The sequence below is a fragment of the Scyliorhinus torazame genome, chromosome 9 (assembly GCF_047496885.1).
Source record: "Scyliorhinus torazame isolate Kashiwa2021f chromosome 9, sScyTor2.1, whole genome shotgun sequence".
In the NCBI taxonomy this organism is placed as follows: domain Eukaryota; kingdom Metazoa; phylum Chordata; class Chondrichthyes; order Carcharhiniformes; family Scyliorhinidae; genus Scyliorhinus; species Scyliorhinus torazame.
This window is the reverse complement of record NC_092715.1, coordinates 161,285,025-161,303,594: the sequence shown is the minus strand read 5'-3', so window position 1 is coordinate 161,303,594 and position 18,570 is coordinate 161,285,025. Positions and strand designations below refer to the sequence as shown.

Here is an 18,570-nt window from a genome sequence, read left to right as displayed (position 1 = left end):
GGATAACGGGGGCAGATACGTGATGGTGAGTGGCAAATTACAGGGAGAGATGGTGGTGTTGGTAAACGTGTATGCCCCGAATTGGGACGATGCCAATTTTATGAGGCGAATGCTAGGACGCATCCCAGACCTAGAGACCGGAAAGCTGATAATGGGGGGAGACTTTAACACGGTGTTGGAACCAAGGCTGGATAGGTCGAAGTCCAGGACTGGTAGGAGGCCGGCAGCAGCCAAGGTGCTTAAGGATTTTATGGAGCAGATGGGAGGGGTGGACCCGTGGAGATTCAGTAGACCTAGGAGTAAGGAGTTCTCGTTTTTCTCCTATGTCCATAAAGTCTATTCACGCATAGACTTTTTTGTGTTGGGTAGGGCATTGATCCCGAGGGTGAGGGGAACGGAATATACGGCTATAGCCATTTCGGATCATGCCCCACACTGGGTAGACTTGGAGATAGGGGAGGAAACAAGAGGGCGTCCACCCTGGAGAATGGATATGGGACTAATGGCGGATGAGGGGGTGTGCTTAAGGGTGAGGGGATGCATTGAAAAGTACTTGGAACTCAATGACAATGGGGAGGTTCAGGTGGGAGTGGTCTGGGAGGCGTTGAAGGCGGTGGTTAGGGGGGAGCTGATATCAATAAGGACACATAAAGGGAAGCAGGAGAGTAAGGAACGGGAGCGGTTGTTGCAAGAACTTTTGAGGGTGGACAGACAGTATGCGGAAGCACCGGAGGAGGGACTGTATAGGGAAAGGCAAAGGCTGCATGTGGAATTTGACTTGCTGACCACAGGCACTGCAGAGGCACAATGGAGGAAGGCGCAGGGTGTACAGTATGAATATGGAGAGAAGGCGAGCAGATTGCTGGCACACCAATTGAGGAAAAGGGGAGCAGCGAGGGACATAGGGGGGGTGAGAGACGAAGATGGAGAGACGGAGCGGGGAGCGGAGAGAGTGAATGAAGTGTTCAAGACATTTTATAAAAAATTGTATGAAGCTCAACCCCCGGATGGGAGGGAGAGAATGATGGAGTTTTTGGATCGGCTGGAAATTCCCAAGGTGGAAGAGCAGGAAAGGATGGGATTGGGAGCACAGATCACGGTAGAAGAAGTGGTGAAAGGAATTAGGAACATGCAGACGGGAAAGGCCCCGGGACCGGACGGATTCCCAGTTGAATTTTACAGAAAATATTTGGACTTGCTCGCCCCGCTACTGACGAGGACCTTCAACGAGGCAAAGGAAAGGGGACAACTGCCCCCGACTATGTCAGAAGCAACGATATCGCTTCTTTTAAAGAAGGAAAAGGATCCGCTACAATGCGGGTCCTACAGACCAATCTCCCTCCTCAATGTAGATGCCAAGGTCTTGGCCAAGGTAATGGCAATGAGAATAGAGGAATGTGTCCCGGGGGTGGTTCATGAGGACCAAACTGGGTTTGTGAAGGGGAGACAGCTGAACACGAACATACGGAGGTTGTTAGGCGTAATGATGATGGCCCCACCAGAGGGTGAAACGGAGATAGTAGTGGCGATGGATGCCGAGAAAGCATTTGATAGAGTGGAGTGGGATTATCTGTGGGAGGTGTTGAGGAGATTTGGGTTCGGAGAGGGGTATGTTAGATGGGTGCAGCTGTTGTATAGGGCCCCAGTGGCGAGTGTGGTCACGAATGGACGGGGATCTGCATATTTTCGGCTCCACAGAGGGACAAGGCAGGGATGTCCTCTGTCCCCATTACTGTTTGCACTGGCGATTGAGCCCCTGGCGATAGCGCTGAGAGGTTCCAAGGGATGGAGGGGAATACTTAGGGGAGGAGAAGAACACCGGGTATCTTTATATGCGGATGATCTGCTACTATATGTGGCGGATCCAGCGGAGGGGATGCCAGAAATAATGCGGATACTTGGGGAGTTTGGGGATTTTTCAGGGTATAAATTGAACATGGGAAAGAGTGAGCTGTTTGTGGTGCATCCAGGGGAGCAGAGTAGAGAAATAGAAGACCTACCGTTGAGGAAGGTAACAAGAGACTTTCGTTACCTGGGGATCCAGATAGCTAAGAATTGGGGCACATTGCACAGGCTAAATTTGACGCGGTTGGTGGAACAGATGGAGGAAGATTTCAAGAGATGGGACATGGTAGCATTGTCAATGGCAGGGAGGGTGCAGGCAGTTAAGATGGTGGTCCTCCCGAGATTCCTTTTTGTGTTTCAGTGTCTCCCGGTGGTGATCACGAAGGCTTTTTTCAAAAGGATAGAAAAGAGTATTATGGGTTTTGTTTGGGCCGGGAAGACTCCGAGAGTGAGGAAGGGATTCTTACAGCGTAGTAGGGATAGGGGGGGGCTGGCACTACCGAGCCTAAGTGAGTATTATTGGGCCGCTAATATTTCAATGGTGAGTAAGTGGATGGGAGAGGAGGAAGGAGCGGCGTGGAAGAGATTAGAGAGGGCGTCCTGTAGGGGGACCAGCCTGCAGGCTATGGTGACAGCCCCATTGCCGTTCTCACCAAGGAACTATACCACGAGTCCGGTGGTGGTAGCTACACTGAAGATTTGGGGACAGTGGAGACGACATAGGGGAAAGACCGGAGCACTGGGGGGGTCCCCGATAAGAAACAACCATAGGTTTGCCCCGGGGGGAATGGATGGGGGATATGGAATGTGGCAAAGAGCAGGTATAACGCAATTGAAAGATCTATTTGTGGATGGGAAGTTTGCGAGTCTGGGAGCGCTGACCGAGAAATATGGGTTGCCCCAAGGGAATGCATTCAGGTACATGCAATTGAGGGCTTTTGCGAGGCAGCAGGTGAGGGAATTCCCGCAGCTCCCGACACAAGAGGTGCAGGACAGAGTCATCTCAAAGAAATGGGTGGGGGACGGTAAGGTGTCGGATATATATAGGGAAATGAGAGACGAAGGGGAGACTATGATGGACGAACTAAAAGGGAAATGGGAAGAAGAGCTAGGGGAGGAGATTGAGGAGGGGATGTGGGCAGATGCCCTAAACAGGGTAAACTCGTCGTCCTCGTGCGCCAGGCTAAGCCTGATTCAGTTTAAGGTATTACACAGGGCACATATGACTGGAACACGGCTCAGTAAATTTTTTGGGGTGGAGGATAGGTGTGCGAGGTGCTCGAGAAGCCCAGCGAATCATACCCATATGTTTTGGTCATGCCCGGCACTACAGGGGTTTTGGATGGGGGTGACAAAGGTGCTTTCGAAAGTAGTAGGAGTCCGGGTCGAACCAAGCTGGGGGTTGGCTATATTTGGGGTTGCACAAGAGCCGGGAGTGCAGGAGGCGAAAGAGGCCGATGTTTTGGCCTTTGCGTCCCTAGTAGCCCGGCGCAGAATATTGCTAATGTGGAAAGAAGCCAAGCCCCCGGGGGTGGAGACCTGGATAAATGATATGGCGGGGTTCATAAAGTTAGAGCGGATTAAGTTCGTCCTAAGGGGGTCGGCTCAAGGGTTTACAAGGCGGTGGCAACCGTTCGTCGAATATCTTGCGGAAAGATAGATAGGGGAGAACAAAGAAGGCAGCAGCAGCAGCCCAGAACTTGGGGTGTGGGGGGGGGGGGGTGTGGCCTGAGACAAGGCAGTTGCCAATTAGGGCTAGTTTTTTTTATTTTTGTTATTTAATATTTATTTATTTGTTGTTGTTTTCTTTTGTTCTTGTTTAAATAAAAAAGGTCATTATTATCTGTATTGTTATAATGTTGTGTAAAGGATGCACAATGTACTGTGTTGGTTGACCAAAAATTTTCAATAAAATATTATTTAAAAAAAAAAGGGGGTTCGGCTCAGGGGTTCACCAGGCGGTGGCAACCGTTCGTCGACTACCTCACAGAAAGATAGAGGGAATGGAAAAGAAGTAGACAACAGCAGCAACCCAGGGGAAGGGGGCGGGGGGGTGGGGGGGGGGATGAATCGGACGGACTCTCAGGGATGTTATTGTATATGTATAGGTATTTGGTATATGTAATTGTATATTGGATTGTTGGATTGTATTTTTGGAGAGTATTTATTTTGGACAAGGCAGTTGCCATTTAGTTTTGTTTTTGTTTATATATTACTTATTTATTTGTTTAAAACTGGCCACGGTTATTTATATTGCTTTATTGTTGTGTAAAAGAAACACTACGTATTGTTATGTTTGGCCAAAAAACTTAAATAAAATATATTTTTTTAAAAAAAGATTTCTGCCTAGTGTTCTTATTAACTTGTTTTGGTGTCGTGATCGCAGATGTGAAGTTAAATGGTTCACTTCAGTGACATTTATGGTAAACTGCCTGGGGGAATATTTTTATACTTGTTGTTTTTCACCTTTTCCTTTCTCCTACTCCACCTCACAGTCTCCAAGACGTTTGACCTGGAAGAACAAGAGTGTCTTGTTTAGAAGTATCAAAAAAATTAAAACCCGAATAAAGTGAACAAAAGTACTTTTTTTGATCTAAATGTATTTTCCCTTTTCTCATTAAGTAACCCTCTTTAATTTGCATGATTAATAAGATTGAAATGAGCAAGAGTCCATCCACTCAGACCTTTCTTGCTTCATTTATTGCTTAGTTACCTTTCTTCAATGTGGGCAGCAGTTAACTTCTGATAATTTACGTAAGTCTTGTGGTTTCATTTTATTCATCATAGTGGTTATCGTTACATAATTGCAGAACCTTGTAAATACCATTTGGATGCACTTGCTCATAGCCTGCCCATTTAAATTCATAGCAAAGATCTAGGATGGCAATTGCTTGACGAGATCAGTAACAATTCATATGCGAAAAATCTCAAAAGTAAAATTCAAGTGGTTTGTTCATTATTTGAGCCACAAGCTGAATTTTGCTATAACTTTTGGTTTACTATTGAAACCTCAATGTAAACAGGGGCTTCTGCTGAACCTCCATAAGAACTATGAGATGAAAGTGAGAGAAGTCTCTGAGCATTCGTCCCGTTAGATTTGTTAAACAGGTAATTTCTCTTCTGTAAGTGGCTATCCATTATTACACCAGGTGACTTTAGCAAATGCAAGTGCAAACATTTTATTCTATGCTTCCACACTGATCCATCCATCAGCTAATTGTGATGTTGAAGTGGATTTCAAAATTATTCTATTTGCAAATCTATAACCGAGAACTTTAAATAGTTAATCAGTTGCTAACAAAATACAACAATTATGAGATTAAACAAGTCTTCATCATGGTTTAAGCAATTCATTTGCTACTGACTCTCTTAATTTTGGATTTATGATTTTAGTCCAATGCTACCTTGTGTCTCTTCTGGGTTTATTATTATTACTTGAACTGACTGCCCTGTTTGCAGCCCATTTATGAACATCTAAGGACTGAAGTTAAGACACTATGCCCAACAGGCACAGTGCAAACGGGTGGTTAAGATAATATAGAGCACTTAACAATGCGATCCTAATGCACCACTGCCCAGTCCAGTATTAACCGCACAATTTTCATAATCATGTGAGGCAGTCTGCCAAAGTCCCGTGACACAATTCTGAGCACAACACCATTTAAAGCAAATTTTCAGTACCCCACTTGATGCCCTGACGTCAATGAAACCTAATAGGATTGACCTGTTAGCCATATAGCAGTAGCTAATTTTTTTTTATCCCATTCTTAAAATTACAAAGCCAATGCACAGAGGACAGGACAAACCCTTAATCCATCTCATTGCTGACTCCAAAAACTAATTCAAATTGAATCCAATTCATGGTCTCCACAAGAGAGATACAAGATCCAAGCCGACCAGAAAAGGCATTGCACCTCATCTTAGGCTTGATGGACGCTGTCATAATATGCACCCATGCACATCATGAGGTAAAAACAGGCAATGACAGACACCCAGGTTAGCCAATCAACATACAGGACAGAACACAACCAATCACCAGACAGAACACCAGAGGGGGGGCTTCCAACTATAAAATACACGAGGCATCAGCACTCCCGTCTCTTTCCACTGGTGACAACTGTAGCGACAGTCAGGGTGTATATATCAGTCAGCATCTTCTACACGTGGATCAGAGCTAGCCTGGTCTAGTAAGTTAGAGTTAGTACACTTAGAGTAGTAGAGTGTCAACCCACAGCCAGCTGTGTGCATTGTTACAGAAGTTCAATAAATCGTATTGAACCAATGCCTACGTTTGGTGTCTGCTTTACAGTTCATCTGCATCCTGTTGCAGTCCGTGTTACCCCAGGGTGAATAACACGACATGATACCAGGAGTCTACTTCATCTCAGCAATTTACCTTGAATAATTCAGTGACGACCAGCAAGTGCCTTCCAGCGGCATGGAGAAGATCCAGACCCCTCCACAGCTCTGGATCTCCGGAGATCTCGGCACCAACTGGTGGGTCTTCAAGCAGAAATTCAGTCTATACATTGCAGCCTCGGGCCTCGAGGATGCGTCCGATGCCAGAAAAACTGCGCTGCTCCTATCGACTGCGGGGGACCAGGCCATCTAAATCTTCAATTCGCCCACTTTTGCCGACGGCGAGGACAAGACCAAGTTCCAGACTGGGTTAGCCAAATTCGACAGTCACTGTGAAGTCGAAACGAACGAGAGCTTTGAGCGCTATGTCTTCCAGCAACGCCTTCAGGATAAGGATGAGCCTTTCCAATCCTTCCTAACTCATCTCCACATATTAGCGCAATCCTGCAACTACGGTGACACCGCTGATTCCCTCATCAGGGATCAGAGTGTTTGGGGTCCACTCCGATGCCCTGCGGGAGCAGCTCCTAAAAATAAAAAACATGACCCTGCCAGTAGCCATCGAGACGTGTAAAGTGCATGAACAGGCGAAAAGTCGCTACTCCCGCCTTAAATCGGCAGAACAGACCAACTTGCCTCCCACGAGGCAGTGTGTACAGGCCATCACCCGAATGCGGCACCTTAGCATCGATGAAGGCGGCCATTTCGCGCACTTTTCCCGCGGTCCCACGCATGCGCACCACGGATGGGAGAACAAAGCGACCGAAGACCACACTGTGCAGGTGCGAGCAGCGGCTGACCGCACTGCGCATGTGCGACGATGCACGGAGCGTTACGACTGCAACGACATGACGTGCCCGAACTGCGTCACTGCCCACTTAAAGCAGCAATGCCCTGTAAGAAGCAGGCGATGTTTTAAATTGTGGGAAGCCTGGCCATTATGCAGACTTGTGCAGGTCTGCACCTCCGATCGTGGGCCAGCGATCCCAGTTCCAACGCAAACGAGTTTGAAGTGTGCAGCAAGAGCTGCTGGATTCGGAACCTGGTAATACCACGGATCCAGAGGACGACTGCCTGGAGTCCCCATATGGTGTCGGCATCATTACCACGTTTGACAAGGCCTCCTTTAAGGTAGTCAAGGCATACAGCATGCTTGCCTTCATTTGCCGGGGCATTGAGTATAAGAATTGGCAAGTCATGTTGCAGCAGTATAGAACTTTAGTTAGGCCACACTTGGCGTATAGTGTTCAATTCTGGCCGCCACACTACCAGAAGGATGTGGAGGCTTTAGAGAGGGTGCAGAAGAGATTTATCAGAATGTTGCCTGGTATGGAGGGCATTAGCTATGAGGAGCGGTTGAATAAACTCGGTTTGTTCTCACTGGAACGACGGAGGTGGAGGGGCAACCTGATAGAGGTCTACAAAATGATGGGGGGCATAGACAGAGTGGATAGTCAGAGGCTTTTCCCCAGGGTAGAGGGGTCAATTACTAGGGGGCATAGGTTGAAGGTGCGAGGGGCAAGGTTTAGAGTAGATGTACGAGGTAAGTTTTTTTTACACAGAGGGTAGTGGGTGCCTGGAACTCGCTGCCGGAGGAGGTGGTGGAATCAGGGACGATAGTGACATTTAAGGGGCATCTTGACAAATACATGAATAGGATGGGAATAGAGGAATACGGACCCAGGAAGTGTAGAAGATTGTAGTTTAGTCGGGCAGCATGGTCGGCACGGGCTTGGAGGGCCGAAGGGCCTGTTCCTGTGCTGTACTTTTCTTTGTTCTTTGTTCCTCAAATTCAGCAACACGCCTACCCATCCTCAACGTGGATTCTGAGGACGAATGGCGTGCTGTCGTACAAGTCAACCAATGCAGCATCCGGTTCAAGCTGGACATTAGTGCTTCAGCCAATCTCATATCTCAAGCTGATCTTGCTCGCATCCAAAGGTAGCCAAAAATTCTTCCGCCGGCCTGCCAGCTGCTTGATTATAATGGCAATGCCATTACTGCGTTAGGGTCTTGTCACCTGCATGTCTCCAACAAGGTCATCAAGGCCACACTGCGATTCGAAATCGTCAAGCCTGACGAGGCTTCCCTGCTTGGTGCCCATGCATGCAAGCTACTCAATCTTGTCCAGCGCGTACATGCCATGTCCTCTGCCAATATGAATCTTCAGGCTGACATTGACGAAATCCGGTCACAATACCCGGATGTGTTCAGTGGGATGGGCACGCTGCCGTACCGCTACAAAATCTTACTCTGGCCTGATGCCACACCTGTGATCCATGCACCACACCGGGTGCCGGCTCCTCTGAAGGACCGTTTGAAGGCGCAGCTGCAGGAGCTCCAGGACCAGGGTATAATCTCTAAAGTGACGGAACCGACTGACTGGGTCAGCTCGATGGTCTGTGTGAAGAAGCCCTCTGGAGAACTGCGCATATGTATAGATCCCAAGGATCTTAACGAAACATAATGTGGGAACAGTACCCGATCCCGAAGCGGGAGGAGGTAACCAGTGAGATGGCACATGCCAAATTCTTCACAAAGCTAGATGCATCGCGTGGCTTCTGGCAGATACAACTGGATGAGTCCAGCAGGAAGCTCTGCACGTTTAATACACCTTTTGGAAGGTACTGTTACAACCGCATGCCATTTGGTATTGTTTCAGCCTCTGAAATCTTTCACAGGATCATGGAACAGATGCTGGAGGGCATTGAGGGTGTGCAGGTTTATGCTGATGACATCATTACATGGTCCACGACCCCAGAGGAACACATATTTCGTCTCCAACAAGTCTTTAGATGATACATGCCAACGGCTTCAAGTTGAACAAGGCCAAATGCTCCTTTGGCATGTCATCAATCAAGTTTTTGGGTGATCAAATATCCCAGCAGGGCATGCAACCGGACTCGGACAAAGTCAAGGCCATCAACACCATGAAGACCCCGGAAGACAAAAAGGCGGTACTCCGCTTCCTGGGTAAGGTTAACTTCTTGGGAAAGTTCATTCCCAACCTCGCATCACACACCACGGCTCTCAGGCATCTGGTGAAGAAGTCCACTGCCTTTCATTGGCTACCCACACATCAAGCAGAGTGGCTCAAGTTAAAGGCAAAGCTCACCACTGCTCCAGTACTAGCATTTTTTGACCCAGAGCGGGAGACAAAAATCTCCACAGACACCAGCCAGGACATCATTGGTGCGGTGCTCCTCCAGAAGGATGACTCCTCGTCCTGGGCTCCAGTGGCCTATGCGTCCAGGGCCATGACTCTCACTGAGCAGAGGTATGCTCAGATAGAGAAAGAGTGCCTGGGCCTCCTCACCGGTATTGTAAAGTTCCATGATTACGTCTACGGTCTATCAACCTTCACAGTAGAGACTGACCACAGACCCCTAGTCCATATTATTCACAAGGATTTGAATGACATGACGCCCAGGCTTCAGCGCATTCTCCTTCGACTCCGCAGGTATGATTTTGAATTGGTTTACACACTGGGCAAGGAACTAATTATTGCGGATGCCCTGTCTCGCGCCAGCACCTCTCCCTGTGAAGAGGTCGACTTCATCCACCATATTGAGGCACAGGTGCAACTGTGTGCCAGCAACCTCCCAGCCTCAGACGAACGGGTCGTCAACATTCGAGAAGAGACTGCCGAGGACCCTCTTCTGCAGCGGGTCATACATCACCTTGCAAATGGTTGGCAGAAAGGGCAATGCCGCCAGTTCTTTAATGTCAAGTATGACCTAACAGTTGTCGAGGGGATCCTCCTCAAGCTGGATCGTATTGTTATTCCTCGCCACCTCCAGAGCTTAGTGCTCAAACAGATCCACGAGGGACACCTCGGTATCGAGAAATGCAGGCGCAGGGCCCGGCAGGCTGTCTATTGGCCTGGCAGCATCCTCTATTGTGCGACTTGCCAGCGTTTCCAGCCTGCTCAGCCCAAAGAAACACTCCAGCAACACAAGATCATGACCTCTCCGTGGTCTAAGGTGGGAATCAACCTTTTTCACGCTAATGGACATGACTACGTGCTTATAATTGACTCCTTCTCAAGTTACCCCGAAGTGGTGAAACTGCCCGACCTCCCATCAAGAACTGTCATCAAGGCCTGCAAGGAGACATTTGCCAGGCATGGTATTCCGCTCACGGTCATGAGCGACAACGGTCCCTGCTTCTACAGCCAAGAGTGGTCCAACTTCGTGAAGCTATACCAGTTCAAGCACATTATCTCGAGCCCGCATTACCCGCAATCTAACGGGAAGGTCGAGAAAGGGATCCATATCGTGAAGCAACTGCTCTGGAAGGCTGCGGACTCAGCTTCTGACTTTAACCTTGCGCTCCTGGCATATAGGGCAACCCCTCTGTCCATCGGTATGTCTACGGCACAACTCCTTATGAATCGTGACCTGCGGACGACTGTTTTGGCCATTCATTTACCTGGCCTGGATCACCTCCCAGTGCTGCAATAGGTGCAGCAACTCCGAAACCAGCAAAAGCTAACGTACAATGCTCATGCTACTGATTTGCCGGTGCTCTCTCCGGAAGATGCTCTTCGCATCAAGTTGTTTGGTGGAGGCTGGTCAGCTCCAACTGTTGTTGTTCGACAGGCTGCTCCCAGGTCGCTCGTGGTTCGCATGGCTGATGGATCCATTGTCAGGCGCAACAGAAGGGCACTACGCAAACTTGCATGCCACCACCGGATCTCATGTTCCCAGCTGTCGTTATGCCTTTTCCGGACACCTCGCTCCACGAGGCCACCAATCTGGCTGCAACCCCGCCTGTCAAGGTGCCGTCGTCCCCACCTCCACCTCTCAGGTGGTCGACAAGGATCCAACACCAGCCCCAGAGATTGGACTTATAAATATTCCCTATGTACATATTGTTCTGTATCTGCACGCTAGACACTCACCACTCGCTATAAATAGTCATATCTGTAAATATGTTGTATATGCTCTAAGCAACCGACAAATTTTTTTTAAAAAGGGGGGATGTCATAATATGCACCTATGCACATCATGAGGTAAAAACAGACCGTGACAGACACCCAGGTTAGCCAATCAACATACAGGAAAGAACATAACCAATCACAAGACAGAACACAACCAGAGGGGGGCTTCCAACTATAAAACACACGAGGCATTAGCACTCTGTCTCTTTCCACTGATGACAACTGTAGTGACAGTCAGGGTGTACAAATCATTCAATGCCTTCTGCATGTGGATCAGAGCTAGCCTGGTCTAGATAGTTAATGTTAGTTTACTTAGCGTAGTAGAGAGTCAACCCACAGGAAGCTGTGTGCATTGTTACAGAAGTTCAGTAAATCATATTGAACCACGCCTACGTTTGGTGTATGCTTTACTGTTCATCTGCATCCTGTTGCAGTCCGTGTTACCCCAGGGTGAATAACACGACAAACGCTTGATTGTAGCCAAAAGGCTGAGAACTATTAACCTACAATTAAGTATATCATATGATCAAGCTTCCAAATTGCTTCTTGCTGGTATTTTCTGCCTTCCTTACCCTCAATAAGATTTATCTCCTCGTTATGAGTGTTTTATTGCCAGTTGCATCAATTGCATTTCAGTAGAGCAATACTTTAAGAAATGAGTGCAGCAACTAGCCCCATTGAGAGACAGCAGGTAGGGATCTTAGCAAGCTGGTGGCATGTACAGGTCAAGAGTCAGTTTTTGAATCTAACCAAAGACCGGGACATTAACAGGCAGTTGCAATCTTCTGCAACCTCCAGGCTGCTGGACTAAAGGTCATATTGTTTGCTAGTGCATGTGAAAATCACTGCCACACTTAACCTCTTTGCCACAGGGTTTCCAGTCTGCTACAGGGAACATTACTGGTTTTGTCCAGTTTGCTGCTAGATAATACATGAATAATGACCAATTGGATAAGACAACAAAGGGCATGTTGAACTCATGGAACTTTACTCCAGCAAGAGCTTGATGTCTTCAGCAGAAGATGGAAGATGCGAAAGTTAGCAAGAATGGAAACAAATGACCTTATTGTCCATCTAGGTTAAACTCCTAAATAAACAAAACTAAATTTGGAAGACTTTGGCAGAGTTGCCTATTCCAACTAACCCCAAAGCCACTGAGGCTGAATTTCTATTAGCGCAAGATATGATGGTGAATCATAACTCTTGCCATACAGCTGTTAACTTTCGGTAATCTATATATATGAAAGTAGTCCAGTATGGGCCTAGTGTGGTCTTACTTTATATAAATAAACCCGTCTAACTTAGTATTTTCAACTTTCTTTGTTCTAGGCATATAATCACTGTGAAGAAAACCATGCCAGTGCGTCAATATCTGATGTTCAACAGTCAGGACCTATTATTGTGCCTACAGGAGGAGAAGAACTGCCGTCAAAAAGAAAAATGATTAAAGTTACTGTTACAGAAAGCGATACTCCAGAAAACCAACAGATCCTAACTAATGTTTATCAAGGAGCTGCAAAGGATCATGAACTACCAACACTTATAGATCTGCAGAACAAACAGCAGAGTAAAAACAGTGTAAACTCATGGTATTCTAAACAAAATGGGCATACTTCTACACAATGCTTGAACAATGAAATTGCTAAAGGCTTGGATGGCATGTCTTTGCACTGTAATAATGGTTCTGATGATGTAAAATGTTGGAACTCAAGGTGTGTGAGTGGAATTGAGAATAAGCCCAGCTTTTTGACACTAGGGGAAACCTGCAGCAAAACCTGTCAACAGCTCTCTGGTTGTGGAAAGTCTTTATTTGTTTCATCATTTGGTCAGCCTCCATCTTGGCAACAGGTTGGTACCCAGCTAGGTCAATTATGCTGTTCTGGCATTGACACAGATGCAGAGGATGAGTCCTCTATAAGTTCTGAAGAGCCAGGAATTTCTGAGTTACCGGAGCCAGGGGTCTTGCAACCACTTCATGACTCTGATCTTTATGTTGAAATTGTTAAAAAGACTAAATCTGTTCCTGGATACAATGAAGTAGCATATCCTGATTATTTTGGACATATTCCACCTCCGTTCAAGGAACATCTCATAGACAGACCCTACGGTGTACAAAGGTGAGTATGAAGGTGATATGCTATTACCAAAAAAAAGAGAGAAATCTCTGAAAAGCAGTGGCATGACCTGAATTGAGAAAATTGCAAAAGAAGATGAATAACAAAGTTGTGGTTCAGTAATGCAAAGCTTGGATTTCATAAGCCGTTTGACTATGAAGAAGAGAAGAATGAAAAGAAAGTAGTTTCACAGTTTAACTAATGGCGCATAAAATCATACCTTACTGGATTTTTTGGGCTCATCTGATGTGTATTTTAGCATTAAACTGGAAGGGTTGAAAATATTTTGATCCCTTATGAATAATCCATCTTAAAAGATGATTTATGGTGCTATAATGCACTAAAATTTCTGAACAATCCAACCATAAAATAATTAGAATAAATATGCCATGTTAGGATTTTACACTACACACAGGAAGAAAAAAACCTCAGTGTATTAGATTTGATAAATTTAGTTGTAATGCTCAGATGTATTGAATGCAAAACCAATCAAAAAGGTTGCTTTATGACTTTAAAAAAATGAGACCAAATCTGCCTTGTTTGCAATTGGTGTTTCCTTGCTCTGCCTCTTAATGTCATAGGATGAGAGGCTAGATTTAAGAAAAATAAATATCCGTATAAAATGTCATAGCATGAAATTGTAGAATTCACTAAGATTTTTATTTATTTTTTATACATTTTGAGTGTTTTTAATAATTATCAACTGTTTAATTATTTGAATAAACTATCGGGAAGGGTTCTAGTGTTTAAAAAGTTACCTTTGAACTCCAAATCAAATCAGTAAATTAGACCTATGAATGGTCTTTCTGCATTTTACTTAATCTGTTTGGGTTTTATTGTTGACTTGAATAGCTTGTTTAATGCTAGCAGTATAACTATCATTAAAAGAAAAATCAGCATGACATCATTGTTCACTATATTTATATATAATGGAACATTTATTTTTTTTTATAACAGAACAAAAATATTCCAAGATATTGAGAGGCTGATTCATGCAAATGACATTATTGACAAAATTGTATATGATCTTGATTTTCGTAGGTGAGTGAATAAAAGTTGCCAATCTTTATTACATAATCTAATATTCACCTGTGATGTTGCCCAATATATGTACTCAATGCTTTTTGATATCCCTCTCTCATTTAGCTATCCAATACCTGAAGATGCAGAAAGGCTAAGATTCAATTCACAATTTGAATCTGGAAACCTTCGAAAAGCAATTCAAGTCAGAAAGTAAGATCGAGAGGATGTGTATATTCTTCCCAAAAAAAATCACGTGAATTAACTTAAACAATCCAGAAATGTGTTTCGTAATTTATTCTACCCTCCATTTTCAGTTTGCATATTCTCCCCGTGCCTTCGTGGGTCTCACCACCACAACCCAAAAAAAGATGTGCAGGGTAGGTGAATTGGCCATGCTAAATTGCTCCTTAATTGGGAAAAAAATAATTGGGTACTTTTTTTAATTAAAAAAAAATACCTTCCAGTTTAAAATAATTGTTCAGAAATTGGCAGAAATAGAGAAGAGTTCAGTTTGTGGCTGCAAATACCACCATTGAATTTCCAAAAAACATTTGATAAGATGTCATACAAAAAGGTTGATACACTAGATGCAGCCTTATGGAGTTGGAGGTAATACATTAGCATGGATAGAGGATTGGTTAATGGACAGGAAGCAAAAGGTTGGGGTAAATTGGGAATTTTCACATTTCAAGGCTGTGACTAGTGATGTAATGCAAGGATCAGTACTGGGGACTCAGTTATATCAATGACCTAAACTAAGAAACAGAAAGTCTTAAGCTTGCTGATGATACAAAGCTTGGGTGTGAATGCAAATTTTGAGGACACTAAGAGGCTGCAAAGAGACAGACAGGTTAAGTGATTGGGCAACAAGGTGACAGATTGAGGAAGTTTGAGGTTATTTACTTTGGTCGTAAGAATAGAAAAGCAGAATATTTTCTAAAACTTGTAAAGTGCTGATGTTCAGAGAGACTTGTATTTACAATTAAAGCAACATAAAAAGTTAGCATGCAGGTACAGTAAACAATTTGGAAGGTACGTGGCATGTTGGCCGTTATTGTAAGTTATTGGAATAGAAGAATAAACATGTCCTGCCACAATTGTATAGGACTTTGATGACACCATACTTGGAATACTGTGTCCAGTTTTGGTCTCCATATTTAAGGAAGATATACTTGTCCTGGAGGCAATACAGCAAAGGTTCGCTTGGTTGGTTCCTGGGACAAGAGAGATGTCGGATGATGAGAGACTGAGTAAATTAGGCCTGTATTCTCTGGAATTTAGAAGAATGAGGAATGATCTCATTGAAGCATACAAGATTCTGAAGGGAAGTTTGTTTTTAATAAGGGATTAAGCACTTGAGATTTAAACATTTTCAATGGCTTTCATGAATGTGAGTGTTTTTTAATATAGTAAAGACTAATAGATGGACTTATATCTTTTTCAATTCACTGTGACTACTGGGATTTGATATTTGCTGCCAACTGACCAGTTCATTGGTATCTTCCTGAAATCTACAGTTTTCCCCCTCAACCCTGCAGCCAATTTCTGTCTAATCTGGAAACTTATTAATTATTTCCCCTACTTCCATGTCTAAATCATTGATAGATGCCACAAAAAACAAGAGACCTAGTACTGCTCTAGACTATTTTCTAAATAGGGAAATACTTAGGAAATCAGAAGCACAAAGGGACTTGGGAGTCCTTGTTCACGATTCTCTTAAGGTTAACGTACAGATTCAGTCGGTGGTTAAGAAGGCAAATGCAATGTTAGCATTCATTTCAAGAGGGCCAGAATACAAGACCAGGAAGGTACTTCTGAGGCTGTATAAGGCTCTGGTCAGATCCCATTTGGAGTATAGTGAGCAGTTTTGGTCCCCGTATCTAAGGAAGGATGTGCTGGACTTGGAAAGGGTCCAGAGGAGGTTCACAAGAATGATCCCTGGAATGAAGAACTTGTCTTATGAGGAACGGTTGAGGACTCTGGGTCTGTACTCATTGGAGTTTAGAAGGATGAGGCGGCATCTTATTGAAACTTACAGGATACTGCGAGGCCTGGATAGAGTGGATGTGGAGAGGATGTTTCCACTTGTAGGAGAAACTAGAACCAGAGAACACCATCTCAAACTAAAGGGACAATCCTTTTAAACAGAGATGAGGGGGAATTTCTTCAGCCAGAGGGTGGTGAATCTGTGGAACTCTTTACCACAGAAGGCCATGGAGGCCAAATCACTGAGTGTCTTTAAGACAGAGATAGATAGACTTCCGGTTGCGGCTATGTGGAGCTAAGCCGCACGATTCGGCAGCTCCCGCTATCACAGACTTTCGGGCTCTTTAGAGGAGCCCCAACGGAAATCTTTTCGAAGACAACCCATGGGGAAGAGAAGAGAGAGGTCCCCCTTCAACGTTTATGGACCGGACCAGAAGTGAAACGGCCAAAAAAGCGGCATTGGAGCAGCGGGAGAAGCGAGGGAAGAAAAGCAAAATGGCAGCGGCTGGGGACAAAGCGGAGTGCGGGCTGGAGCTGCAGGAGTTCATCAAGCGCTGCTTCGAGGAGCTGCGGAAGGAGATGCTGGCGCCTATGTTGTCGGCAATTGAAGGACTAGGGATGACCCAGAAGGCCCACGAGGTAAAGATCCAGGAGGTACAGAAAAGAGTCAGTGAGAATGAGGACGAGATCTTGGGCCTGGCGGTGAGAGTGGAGGAGCACGAGGCGCTGCACAAGAGGTGGGCGGGAAGACTCGAAGACCTGGAGAACAGGTCGAGGAGAAAGAACCTGCGGATCCTGGGTCTCCCTGAAGGAGTGGAGGGGGCCGATGCCGGGGCATACGCGAGCACGATGCTATGATGGGCGCGGAGGCCCCTTCGAGGCCGCTGGAGCTGGATGGGGCACACCGGGTGCTGGCGAGGAGGCCCAAGGCAAATGAGCCGCCAAGGGCGATGGTGGTGAGATTTCACCGGTTCACGGACAGAGAGAGGGTCCTGAAATGGGCCAAGAAGGAGCGGAGCAGCAAGTGGGACAATGCAGAGATCCGAATATACCTGGACTGGGGCACAGGTTGCAAAGCGGAGAGCGGGTTTCAACCGGGCCAAGGCGGTGTTGCACCGGAAAGGAGTGAGATTCGGAATGCTGCAGCCAGCGCGACTGTGGGTCACACACAAGGATCAACACTATTATTTTGAAACGCCTGAAGAGGCGTGGACCTTCATACAAACGGAAAAGTTGGACTCAAACTGAGGGTTTGTGAGGGTAGGGGGGATGTTTGAGGTTTAATGTGTGATGGTTGTTGTATATAGGGGGTCAATCACGCGCAGGAAATGTTACATGGGCTGGGGGAGAGAGACAAGGCCGCGACAGGAGCTGCGCCAGAGGGGGCGGGGTAGACTTTGGAAAGCGCGGGGTTTTTCCCGCGCTAGGGAAGAAAGGCGGGAAGGGGAATGGTGGAACGCATACTGATTGGGACACTCCCACACGGGGAGGTCAATGGGACGGCGGGGGGAAGCTGGGGTCAGCAGGTGTCAGCTGACTTACGGGAGTGATATGGGGGGAGCAAAAAAGCTAGACGGGTCTAGTGGGGGGGGGGGGGGGGGGGAAGGCTTGCTGACACGGGACTGGCCTAGAAAAGGAGATTGCTAGCCGGGGGGGGTGAGAGCCCCTCCATTCCGGCTGATAACGTGGAACGTGAGGGGCCTGAACGGGCCGGTAAAGAGGGCCCAAGTGTTCACGCACTTAAAGGGACTGAAGGCAGACGTGGTCATGCTCCAAGAGACACATCTGAAGGTGGCGGACCAGGTCAGGTTAAGAAAGGGATGGGTAGGACAGGTATTCCATTCGGGGCTGGACACGAGGAATAGAGGGGTGGCAATATTGGTGGGGAAGCGGGTGTCATTTGAGGCCAAGACTATCGTAGTGGATAACGGAGGGCGATATGTGATGGTGAGCAGTAGGTTGCAGGGGACGTGGGTGGTGTTGGTAAATGTATACGCCCCGAACTGGGATGATGCTGGATTCATGAAGCGCATGTTGGGGCGCATTCCGGACCTGGAGGTAGGAGGCCTGATAATGGGTGGGGATTTCAATACAGTGTTTGATCCAGCACTAAACCGCTCCAGATCAAGGACTGGAAAGAGGCCGGCGGCGGCCAAGGTGCTTAGGGGGTTTATGGATTAGATGGGGGGAGTAGACCCATGGAGGTTTGCTAGGCCGCAGGCCAGGGAATTTTCTTTTTTCTCCCACGTGCACAAAGCCTATTCCTGGATAGATTTCTTTGTTCTGGGCAGTGCGCTCATC

The 18,570-nt window shown here is 46.3% G+C and overlaps 1 protein-coding gene across 10 annotated transcripts in view; it reads left to right on the top strand.

The window, feature by feature from the left end:
* Positions 1 to 18,570, top strand: part of agtpbp1 (ATP/GTP binding carboxypeptidase 1) — a 462,243-nt gene that overhangs the window by 239,334 nt on the left and 204,339 nt on the right. For all 10 annotated transcript variants that reach the window (XM_072516701.1, XM_072516698.1, XM_072516700.1 and 7 more), the window contains 3 exons: positions 12,476 to 13,263; positions 14,218 to 14,301; positions 14,407 to 14,493. In XM_072516701.1, the coding sequence (XP_072372802.1) occupies positions 12,476 to 13,263; positions 14,218 to 14,301; positions 14,407 to 14,493 (959 nt within the window). The remainder of the gene's footprint in view (positions 1 to 12,475; positions 13,264 to 14,217; positions 14,302 to 14,406; positions 14,494 to 18,570) is intronic.